The sequence below is a fragment of the Serinus canaria genome, chromosome 10 (genome assembly GCF_022539315.1).
Source record: "Serinus canaria isolate serCan28SL12 chromosome 10, serCan2020, whole genome shotgun sequence".
NCBI classification, from domain to species: domain Eukaryota; kingdom Metazoa; phylum Chordata; class Aves; order Passeriformes; family Fringillidae; genus Serinus; species Serinus canaria.
The window spans coordinates 3,327,949-3,340,437 of NC_066324.1; the positions used below are offsets into that span (position 1 = coordinate 3,327,949).

The following is a 12,489-nucleotide window of genomic DNA, read 5'->3' on the forward strand; positions in this document are numbered from 1 at the left end:
CCAGTATTTTTTTTTATTAATCTAGATCTAATCCCCACTCAGTTTCTTGGAAGAACCTAGTTAAAACAAGATATTGTTTTAAAAGATGTATGTAAGAGGCTTTCAGCACCCAAAGCACAGCTAGCTTACATTTTTGGCTGCAATTTCCACTAAGAAATCAGTCACCTGTACTGAGTACTCAGGGGGAGGGAGCTCCACTGACTGGAAAAGTTTACAGTGACCCACCTGCAAGCTAGAAGCTGAATTCAGGGACAAATCTCAAGGAGGCAAAACTGGTCTGTTAGTTCTGTATAACAATTTTCTTTAGCCAACATTGAGAAGCAAGCACAAACTGCACATGTAATACTCTGTAGCTGCTTGAGGAGACACTTAGCTCAGGGAACAATAACAACGTCATGGTTTCTGCCTATCAAAATACAGTTGCATCAGAGTCAGCTTCAATTCCACTGTTTACATGCCACTGCAATTAAACACAGTTGTGTCCTACCCAGTCAGGATAAAGAAATGACACATAATGTTTGGTTCTGCCTCAATGTGTAATTGCCCCAAGGATGCACAGATCCCCAGTGGCAGTAAGTCTTGGAGGCTGCCTCACAAGCACCGGACAAGCTTAAATACCAAGAAAAAGAAGTCAGTGCAGGCAGAAATGGCCATGCTGCCCATCACTTACTGCCCACAGCAATGAACTACCAAAGCCCTGGCACAGCACAGCAGTGAATCACCTTCCCATGACTTCCTGCACAAAGCCAGATGTTGGCCCAGCTCTTTTCCATAGGTCAGACCAGTTGGCCCATACATGATGAGCTGTTTTGGACAAAAAAAGTGTCACATGTGATTGTTCCTCACCTCAGGCTGTTACCAAACCCAAGCAGTTACATCTCAGGTTACTCTACAGCACACCAGGGCCAGTCAGGGAACACTAAAGCTCTTGAGATTCTGGTTTGGTTTTAGGGAGAGTTACCACATCTGTACAGGAGGCCAGAACCCACAACACCAGCTAGAAAAGCAGCACCACATCTCCAGCAGCAAGTGGTCAATGTTTCCATGATCAAATTTAAATTCTCCCAAGCACTCAGGTTATTTGTTTAAAAAAGGGGGAGTTTCAATTCAGTGTCTCCAACAGGCTGCCCTGCAGCTGGGGTATAAAGCACCCCCAACACAGGGCCCAAATCCTGTCAGGGTGAGCACACACCATCATTGCTATTTCCTCAGGCTGGCTACTTCCTTCCAGTCTATGGCACAAGAATGATGCTCGATCTCATTCCTCTGGCAGTGTTCAGCAGCCAGTTCCTAGCAGGGAAAGTGCTCCTGACAAGCTGGACAGGATTGATGCCACCCAGCCCATGTAATTCTTGAGCAGTACATCTAGTGTCCCAGACCTCCAGCTCAGGCTGGCCAGATGGATGTTGTTGTTAAAAGCCAGCTTTTCCTCTGTGTGCTTCCCTACAAAAAGAAATCCTCTTGAAAATGTCTTTTGCACTGCTTGTCCAACAACACTTACCTTATCTCCTTCCTCAATGTCACAGATTTTCTCCAGCGTTGAAGGATTGTAGGTGGGGAACTTCTTTCCACTTGTAGACTCGTGCCATTCATTGTTAATAAATATCTGAAGAGAGAGCAAGGGGAGTGGGATGGGCAGGAGAAAGAAAAACAGCTTATATAGACAAAAAAACCCGCAAGTGCTCTTCAAAGGTCCAGGGGCTCTTCAGCTTCCATCCATGGCAGAGTCAAGTGTGCTCAGGCTCTCTCCAAGGGACACTGCTGGCATTACAGAAGCATTTCTACAAACCTTGCGCACCCAGTTAGTTTTGAGCCAGAGGAAGGCAGAGCATGGGTCCCACAGAGAAATACACTGGGATTTGGCAGTGAGAAATGGGCAGTTTTTGAAATACATCTCCATGGGAACAGCAAGCAGACACCAAGAGAAACTTGTATGGTTGAGGAAGAAGGAGCCCCCTGTTACATGTTGCTGTACAATTATTACTTGGCTGTTTGTGCCCTGCCCTGGGCTACCTCCACAGCTTGCTCTCCCTCTGGCAGTGTCCACAGGAGGAGGGTTCTGGCTCGCCTCTACCCCACCATGCCTTGTCACAGGCCAGATCAAGCCTCTCACGTCACTTGGAGTCATCTGTGACAAGATTTAAGTGTTTCAAAATATTGCATTTCCAGAGCAAGAACAAACAGTCCCAGCGTTGCGTAACTGAAAATGCATTAAATACTGGAGTGTTGTTACTCACTGTAAACAGAACATGAATACCTATATACAATTAATTGATTCAACATGCATCTTATCCACACTGTGATCTGACTTGGCAGTGTTATATTTTATAAATATACTTTAAATAAGATTAGATGAAGTAATCTTTATTAGTAGCCTGCTAGTGGCTGTAAGCTAGTACTTTTATTTGGAAGCCATCCACATTTGCAATCTTGTTTATGAGTCTCTACACACCACCAGGAGATTAATGTTGCATCTCTTACATTCGGAATTCCCACTGCTTTGGGTCATAGTTTTCTTTCCTTGGGCAGCTTTTTTCCTGAAAGGACTTTTTTCTTATTATTTCTGCATAAAGCATCCAAAGTGTAATTGGTGTGGAAGCTGCACTGCTGGACCCACCTGTTTCAAACAGGCTGAGAAAAAGAAAATTTCACAAAAATGTTGCCAAGGGAAGTCACAAGAAAAGATACAATGTTAGAAATATTAACTCCTGTTTAGGACACCAGTGCTCCCAAACTATTATCCAAGTGCTACATTTTAACATTTACAAATTTTAACCTCAGTTTTCCTTTATTTCCCTAATGAAGAAAAGTTGCATTATAAATGTGGGAAATATGACAGGAACCATAAAATTACAGTATCAGGTATATGCTCACAAACTAAGGACTGGGGAAGGATACTGATTTTTTTCTTTGCATTCAATGCTAATTCTGTGGGAAAGTGATGTTCCTACTAAGCAGTAAAACACAAGAGTGACAGGATCAGGCTGTTTTAAATGTAACATATACACTGGCATCATTCTGGGAATCCACCACATATCACAAGTCCTTGGTGCCAGGAGTTGAAATCAAATTGAATAGTATATCCACAGTTCATGCTTCACAGCCAGAATTTGAGACAAGGAATTGTGGACAGATCACTTCCATCACACACTCATGACAAGCATTAAGCTGCTCTATAAGAAAGATCTTTGTTGAAAAACTTTGCCTCTCCCCCAGCCCCATAACTGGTAGAACCAAAAATAAAAATCTCCTCTAAGCAGAGGGAAGCATGCTGTCAGCTGTAAACATCTGGCGAAACTCAGAGCTTGCACAAAAACCCTCACAGTTTTATGAAAATTGACTGCTGCTCATTATTTTCTCAGATGCACCGGGAGCATCAGATCAAACATCAAACTCACACTTTTAATTTATGTTGGTTTCCACTTTAAAGATACAACCTTGACTCTTTCAGCGCTCACAGTCTCTGGCAAACTGTGGAGCATAAACTGCATGTTTGAAAACACACACGGCTGCAGGATAAGATCCCTAAGGAGTGTTTAAAAGTGTTCACAACAATAAAAATAACAAAAACCAGAACATTTGGATGTTTAAGAAGAACTCAAATGGCCGTGTCCATTTTGGACGCAGGAAAGAGCTGTTTGTGCTGCATTACGCCATTCTGCAACCAGCAGCTGCAGATCCAATTTGCTGCTAAATGACAAGTTTATCTGACAAATAAAGAGTAGATAAATTTCGGATGTTAAGAAATTAATCTAGTGCACTGATTACTCCTAATTGCTAATCTGTTTCAGTACACTTCGGATGCATAATTCAAATCAACACCTTGCCAAATAAGCTATCGCTGTTCACTCCTCGCTACAAGGGAATGAGCTTCGAATTTTGTTTTTTCTTAATGCTTAACACAAAAATGCAACAGTAGCACACTCCTTCAGCCCCTGCAGCTCTTTTAGTCCAGGCACAAAGTTGAAATTATGGCAGCCGAGGTTCCTCAGCAGTACCCAGCCGGGACGCTCTCCGCACTGCGCAAGGCAGCGGGTCAGCCTGTTGTGGAACAAAAAGCGACTCAGCGATCGCAGAGCTACAGCTGCACTGGGAGCAGGGATTTCTGCAGCCCTGCTCAGCTCCATGCCAGCCCCATCTCTGAGGGACAGAGATATCAAGCTCAGGAGCCTTTGGTTGATACCAAAAGGTCAGGAGCGACTGTTTAAAGGGAAACTCAATGGAGAGCGGAGAGGTGAGGGTTTGTGTGGGCTCAGTGTCCGACTCCTCATCCCGTGGGGAGGCCATGGAGCGGGACGAAGAGCCACCAACAGGAGCACCACTCTCTCGTGGGGCTGCAGGATGGCTCCAGTCTCATGGCAGAGCCTTTCCACAAGGCCCCGTCCTGCCAGACACTGGCCCTGTGCTCACCACCACCCAAACCACCACTGGAACAGAGCCACCTCCCCGCAGGGGAGCTGTGGGTCAAGGACACTTGAACACAACCCCAGCAAGCGGCTCTGAGGGATAAAACCTTCCTCGCCCTGCCCAGGCTCACCCCATCCAAATCGGATTTTGCTGAGCGCCAGCGGGGAGCTGGAGGCGTTCACGGGTGGGTTGGGAGGGGAAGATGGTGTCAGGCACCACAGCCAGGGAGAGGAGCCCAGGGTGCCTGGGGCAGAGCAACAGCTTTGGAGGAGTTATTCTATTAAAAAGAAAAAAAAATAGGTGTTGGGCATTAGGGAGTGGGGCAAGAGTTGCTCCATTAGAAACACCGCTGTCATCTGCTTACTCAACCTCAAACCCCTATAAACCTACTGTCTGAGGCAGCAGAAGGATTAAAAGAAGCTAAGAAAAACGACACTGAGGGTGAAAATTTTCTGTTAAAAATATAACATCTCACCGCCACACTGACTCCACCGAACATCGGAGACAGCACGGCGAAGCCCACCCGCCGCCCAGCGCCCCGTGCCTGGCGGGCTCACCTTGGTGTATTTCACCTCCAGGCTGCGCAGGGGCCGCGGCAGCGGAGGCACTTTCTTGTCGGGCTGCCCGTTCTCCACGGCGCCGTTGAGGGCTGCCATGGCCCCGCCGTCGAGCCCGCGCGCCTTCTGCCCGCTGACAGCGCCCGCACCGCCTTAAGAGCGCCGCGCGAGCCTCCCGCCCGCCTCCATTGGCCGCCGCCCCCCGCCTCGCGCGCCGGCCCCGCCCCCCGCGCCCCGCCCCGGCCCCTCGCGCGGCTGCAGGTGACGGGCGGCACGGCCCCGCCGAGGCTCCGCGCGCGCCGCAGGGGCGGGGGGGGCGCCCGCGCACCGCGCGCGCCGCTGCGGGGTCCCCACAGCGCTCCCGCGGCGCTGTCCCCACAGGGCTCGCAAAGGACTCCCCAAGGGACTCACAGGATCCCAAAGGAATTCTCCCCTCAGGATCCCAAAGGGCTACCAAAGGGCTTTCCACAGGGGGTGCAAGGGATGCTACTCAATGTCTCAAGGGATTCCCCTCAGGCCATAAACGGTTCCACGCAGGACTCTCCACAGAATCCCAAAGGGCTCCCACCGGGTTCCCCTCAGGGGTCCCATAGAGTCTCCAAAGGCCTCGGACATTGCTCCCTCAGCGCTCCTGCAGGGCTCCCTCAGAGCTCCACACACAGCTCTGACATCGCTCCCCACAGGGCTCCCTCACGGCTCCCCGCAGCCGAGGGCAGTGAGGGAGGGGAGCAGGATGTGCCCAGATGGGCTCTGGGGAGTAGAGCGGCCACCCTGGCTTTCCCCAAAGGATGGCTCTGGGGTGGGCATGGGAGGATGTGCCCTCTGCTGCCTTCTGCCTCTGTGCCCCACCCAAGCCCACCCAGAAGTCATTCATGGGAATACTCTTGCAAGGGTCTCCATGGGAATAACACCACTGTCTCCCTGCAATAAGGGGAGATAATATCTGCTATTCCTGGTGCCCTGACATCCTTACTTCAACCTGCTACACCTCATCCTTCACTCAGTGCCTCTGGAGAACTTCCCAGGACTGATAGTAAGAGAAGAACACGACACCAAATGTGTGCTGTGCATCTGACAGCAGCTCCTCCACATTCCTGTGTGTGTTCAGGAGTCTGGGACCAGTTTGACCATCGCAGTCCAACTATCCCAGTCAAAGGATTCCAGCCGGCTGGGGCAGGACCAGGCCCTTCCACTGGAAAGTCCTACACTGATAACAGCATATTTGTGTCCCACTCAGCCAACCTCCAGCATGGTGCTCATAGTAGCGTACTTGGAGTGTTGAGAAAGATGCTGTCTTTCGAGAAGTCCTGAAGGATATGGAACATGTCTTAAGTGACAGATCTAGGCTCTGAGCCTGAACAAGTTCATTATGTATTGCTTAACTTTATTCTGCATAAAATATGTGTAAGTCTTTGCAGGCTGAGGGCCAGGACACTCAGAGCACCCTCACACCCCCACACACATGGAAGATAATACAACATATTTTCCATATAACAAGTGGCAAGATGCCAGAAGTTATCTTCCAAAATGTTCTGCAGAATCTGTAATCCCCAGCAACAGTCAGCACTTTGCTGTTAGAATGCTTAAAAATACTCAGAGCTTCCAAAGGCAGATAGCCCGTGATATCACAGTGGCATAGATTTAGTGCTGATTCAGAAGGGAAAGTACCTTGATGAATCAACCCCCACTCCCTGCAGTTTGCAGGATGTTTCTTGAGGTCCTCTGCCCAGGTGAAAACCTATCTGATGGTGACTGGTGCAGAAATGTTTATTTCTAGACTGTCCATTTTTAACTGTCCAGTTGCTATTTCCCACAAAAGCTACTAATGCACCCATGCTAGAAGAAATCTCTCAGCCATATCCCAATGTATTCCTAGTCCCAGTGAAGAGGAGTTTATCCATTTCTATCTGTACCTTCCCCCCAGAAACACTCAGTGGAAGTGGAAAGTCCTTTTGCAATTAGAGGACAAAATATCAGGATGAGGAGAAGGATGAATAAGAAGTTCCAGAACAAGCAGTGTCTAGAGAGTCATTCCAGTGGGTTGTCTCATGTGGAATGACCTTGTCTCTTATCTCTGATGAGGAAGATTTTATACAAGACACTCCTGGGAAAATTATTGCCTCTTCAAGTTAATATTGGTGCAGTGTGAGATACATCTAAGGCAGAAATTCCATGGACAGGGTTTGGGGATGTGTAAGACTTTTAAAAGGTTGTACAAAGTGAATGAATGGTGAGTCAGCAACATATGAATGAGCTGAAATAATAGAGTCCAATGGATATATGTAGCTGTGTGCAGTGTTTCCTCTGATAACGTCACAGGAAGAGTAACAGAATGTTCTGCTGTCAGAGTCTTGTGGACACTGACTGGTCCCTTGTTGGGCAAACTCCATCCTGGCATAAGAGGGAAGCCCACGAGCCCCACAAGTGATGTGTCTTTGGTCACCAGATGTGTCTTTTGTGCTTCTACCAGATCACAGGGATGGAAATACTCATATCTCCAGACTTCTGAGTGGGAGAAGCCCTAAAACCATCAGCAGAGCCCTGATCAGAACAAATGTGAGACATTTTACACTCATTCCTGTGCCTCAGGAAGGACATGCCACCACCAGGATAAAGGGACTGAAAAAATGTGTTTTACCTAAGTTTGCAGCGTTTGATCAATGTGTCAGAAACACCAGCAGGAGGAAAAGCATCCCTTGATGAGAGGCCACATCGCTCCTCAGTTACCCTGCTGTGTCCTCCTGTCGCAGAGATCTCAGCAATGTGTCCTTAACCTGCTGCAGTGACAGCAGTGGCTGTGGATTCCCTGGAGCTGCTTTGCAGAGCTGTGTCTCGCAGAGAGTTTTTACACTGCCAGTACACCAGCTCTGCTCTGCCAAGCAGAACAAACATCACCTTCCCACTGTTGGGTTGGACATGTGCACTCTTAAACCTGCCACCGAGAGTGAGTCCTGACCACAGCTCTCTGTGCTGTCCTGCCTGTGCCAGGCACAGTCCTAGGACATGTTCCTGCTATGATGTTGCTGTCTCCCTATCTCTTAAGGATGCCTGTACTAGTTAATTTCTCTTACTTCCCAACTTTATTTTACCTTAATGAAGGAGATATTGGGGGTAACTCCTCGAAATATACTCTGCTGTATCTTATGCCCTGGTTCCAGCCCAGAAGAGCAGTGAATTGTATACAGAGGGTCAGTGAAGACATCTCCAGACTACCTGGAAACAGGGTGTTTCTAGACCCCTTTGGCATCCTGCCCCATGGATGAAGACAGATTTGGCAGTGAGACACATATTAGAGGGCTGTGTTTGCACAGCCAGTGGTGCTGTAGCCATTGACAGATACTCTACAAACTGATCAGCTGATATTCCAAAGATTTTATATTTTTTATCTAGACCTCACCCTGTGCTTCCAGCTGACCAGCAGTGCTGTAGCTGTGTAAAACACTCAACCTGGCACAGAGCCAAAGCTTATCCCAGTTATTTTCCATATACCCCGAAGCCCATGCACACACAAACATAAATACGTGTGTGAAACAATATACTCTGAAAGGCTACTGAGGCTCTACGCTCCAGCATTCAGCAGCCCAGAGTGTCCAGAAATTGCCTGGTTTTCCTCATCCAGATGAACTGTAATTGAGTTATCCACGCCCTTTTCCTACAGGCATCCCCCTCACTCTGCATTGGCAATGCTTGCTGCTCCTGAGGGAGCAGCTCCCCTCATGATTTATTCTCCTCTTGTTTAATGTGCAGCGAAGGGGCTTTTTACTGCCTGTTATTCAAACTGTGCTTTGGGCACAAAATTATTCATTTCCGTATGGTTTTTCCATGGTGCTCATGACAGCAGTGTCTGAAAGTTTCACATGCACTGTTTCCTTTTTCAGTCATTTTGAGAGGATGCTGACCCTGTATTATCAGTGAGGAAAGAAGGCAGGCAGTGATGAATAAAAAAAGGGTCTTCATAATTTCAGTTTCCCAATGTGAGTCACCCACAGCCCGAGTACTTTGGTGACAGACATTCAGAGCTCAGCTCCAGCAGTCATTGCACAATGTAAAGATCTCCCACCTAAACACCCAGGTAAGGCAGAAAGTGCTAGTGAGTGCATTGCCCCCAAGTGACTTTAATCTGTGAATTTTCTGGTTTTTGTAAGTTTACCATTCCTGTAACTTTTATTTCCTGTGGGTAGTTCTCTAGAGTTTGAGTTAATTCTTCTAAGCAAACTTACAATCCATAAATTTCATCAGTCTTGAACAAATTTGCTGTGATACAGGCCAGCAGCAGGATGGACTATTTTGAGCTGTGGTGGGATTGTCATTTTGTGGGCTCCCTGGCAGCAGAAGTGACTGACTGATCGGGACTGGCCATGTGAAGGCAGTGAGATGTGCTCTGCTAGCACATTTTGATTTGCTTCATTTTTCCAAATATTTTCTGCTGCAAGATAGTGATAATTGAACTCTTGCCTTCAGTTGTGAAACACATTGCAAATATCACCAAATTAATGAAAAAATCTGCCCTTTTTTACCAAAACTAGTTCTACTCCGTTTATCAAAGTATTCACATACAATTTCAAAAGGATTTGAATCTGGAGAGGTGCCTTAAAAAGTCAAAATAAAAAAGATCAGCCTGTCCTGAAGATACCATGGAAATGCTATGACCTACATGAGAGTTTTTCTTGTATCAATCCAACCTTAACTGGGCTGTGCTGGTGCCTACAACTCTCCTCCACTGATAGTAGTGGAGAGGGGTTGTAGGCATAGGATATATTTTTGAGTGTGGGCAGCCCCATGAACTCAGCCCCCTCCCATATTTGTGGTGCCCTTCTTGTGCCCTGTGAGTTTAATCTTCAATTTTAACACATCTGAGACTGAAGAACAGTTTCTTTTCCTGTTCCTCTGCACCTCCAAAAGTCCTGTTAGCAAAGGTGGAGAGAGGCGATGTGAGATACTGTAAGATGTTATTTGTGCAAACATTTGTAATCCTAAACATGACCTCATGATGCAAACCAGGACTTTGGCGGCTCAAGACAAAACACAGCCTTTTTATGCTTTGTGCTGTAATTACTTCATGAAGCAAAATCCTCAGTCAAATTAATTTTCTTCATGCATATCAGAGGTATTAAACTGCGACTGTGCACAGGGATTGGCCTTTCCTTTAGCTAGCCTGGCTCCAAAAGTAAATTGGAAAAGTAAGTGGCAAGGAAATAACAAACAGCTGAACATTTTGAAGCCTTTTCTATTAAAACAAGGTCTATTTCATCTAGTCTTCACTTCTCCCTGCCAGGCCAAGCATTGGAAGATGAGGAGAATGGGAGCAGGAACAGAAGCAAGTGTGAGATAACCTACTAAGATAGTGTCTGTGCTGTGGAGTTCAAGGACCTGTTTCCTTACAAACCATTCAGTGTGTCTGGCACCGCAGAGCCCATGGGAACCACTCCCTGCATTGATCTGATGATGCACACCTGAAAGATTATTTGCCTACAAGCAGGTATTGTTTGCAGGATTGGCAAATGAAAAAAGCAAATATGTTTGTTTTCTCCAGAGATCATGTTGCTTCCTACTTTCTCTTGATAAGAGGCATTTGGGGACGGTTCCCAGGTTTTGGAAGCAGTGGTTGTCTAGGCGGGAACTGAGAAACTTAAAATGTGCTTTTTTCTTCTGCTCCTTCCTCCCTGTCTCTTTGCTCTCACTCATCATCACATCTGTTCTGGGCCCAATGCCCAACAGTTCTGCATTAACGCCTCAGTACACACAGGCTCACACAGCTGAACAGTTCGCAATGCAACGTACCCAGTGCCGTCATGTCTTCCCGAATCAAGCTGCTGCAAACCAGTTTTGTTTACGGGAAGAATCACTTGGCTTCAGAATGCTTCTTGTGAGCTGTGCCCAGCTGACTTGAGACACTCCAATGGTTTTGCAGGGCGCCGTCGTGAATCTAGAAAATACAGAACAGAGCAGGTAAACAAAAATCCCTAAAGATGATCCCGTCTCAGACCTTGATCCTGCAAACCCTCACGGGCTTACTGTTAAGCACATGAACAGTCCCAGATGACTTCAACAGAGCTACTCACATGCTCACAGGGCAAAGCATTTGCCAGATCAGACCCTTTATGTCTAATTGCAAAATAAAAGGCAAGTCTCCCAGTTCTATCAACTGTAATGAATTGTTATTAGCAGCACAATTTAAAATAGCTGCGGGGCAAATCCCTGGCAGACCACTGGGGATAAAGTGATGTAGACTTGTTGTAACAGAACCTGGAAATACTTTTTCCTGGATAAATTGCCATGCCAGTCATATGAAACACTAACACTGTGATGAGGTTGTTTTCGTAGGCTTTGACCTGTGCAAGGCTTTTTTTTTTTTTTTGTTTGTTTTGTTTTTTTATGGTGGCTATTCTCTCCACAATTCCTCTCTTTTTCACCTTTTGGGCTGAATTCTGCTGTTTGAACCATGAGTCGGGAAACTGCTCTGCTGCTCCTAACCTTGGCATACTTTCTGTGAAGATCTGATGATGTTACAGCGTCCAAAGGCACTTTTACAAGTCACAGTGGGACAAGCCAAACCACGGCCCCTGTCCAGCAGCTCTTTGGCACCAGGTCAGCATCCACGACCCTGGGCTGCGCGCGGGGTCCCATCCGTGTCCCCTCGGGTGAGGGGCTGGCCAGGACAATAGGCGACATTGTGTCCCGTCGCTGCCACTAACGGCGAGCCTGGGGACAGGCGAATCTGGGGGCACGGAGAGCGGGACCCACCCGTGTCCGTTAATGAAGGGCCAGCCCCGGGCCCTCATTAGGAGCCCGCCGGGCCGTGCCCCAACCCCGCCGCCCGCCGGTGCCGGGGCCGAGCGCGGAGCGGCCGCGGCGCTCAGCGGGCGCGGAAGGTGGCGCGGCCTCTCCGGGCTGGCGTTTGCACCTGGGGCTGCCGCGGTTTAATGGACTTTAACACATGCAAACAAGAGCTTTTGTGTGCGGGCACAAAGGCTGCCCCGGCGCGGGGCTCTCCCCAACACTGCCGCATTGTTTCCCCTCCGCTGCTTCTTGTCACCCTCCTTGTCAGAGTTTAATGAGGACAACGAGGTTTCGCAGGCTCATTTCGCACTTCAGCAACTTTCTAACACTTCCCTAACGAGGGAGAAGGGGCCGGAGCGACCGGGGGCGCAGGGGAGGAGCAGCCCCGGGAGAGACCCGCAGCCCCGGGGCCGGGGCAGGTGCGACCGGGGCCGAGTCGGGATGCGGGACCGAGTCGGGATGCGGGGACTCGGCTCTTCCAGCCCATCTCCGGCTCCTCGACGTGGCTCCATTAAAAACCCCCAACTTACTGCGCGACTTAAAGCTCGGCCGAGGGGGCGGGAGTGTCCCCGTGGTGCCCGGAGGAGCAGCGATGCTGCGGGGAGGCTGTGGCCGCTGTACCGCGACGGGCAGCGGCAGTGACCGGCCCCGTGGTTCGCTGGGAGGCATTTCCCCGGAGCATGTAGTTTTCCCGGGGCAAGTAGCCTTCCCGGGAGCAGGTAGCATTCTCCGGGCCGGAGATCGG

The 12,489-nt window shown here is 48.5% G+C and overlaps 1 protein-coding gene across 1 annotated transcript in view; it reads right to left on the minus strand.

The window, feature by feature from the left end:
- The window catches only part of ALDH1A3 (aldehyde dehydrogenase 1 family member A3), a 33,481-nt gene extending 28,376 nt beyond the window's left edge, over positions 1 to 5,105 (minus strand). Inside the window, exons 1-2 of the mRNA XM_030228618.2 lie at positions 4,965 to 5,105; positions 1,502 to 1,606 (exon numbers count right to left, since the gene is read on the minus strand). Coding sequence (XP_030084478.2) covers positions 1,502 to 1,606; positions 4,965 to 5,063 — 204 coding nt within the window. The 5' untranslated portion in view covers positions 5,064 to 5,105. The remainder of the gene's footprint in view (positions 1 to 1,501; positions 1,607 to 4,964) is intronic.
- Between the last annotated feature and the right edge of the window lie 7,384 nt (positions 5,106 to 12,489).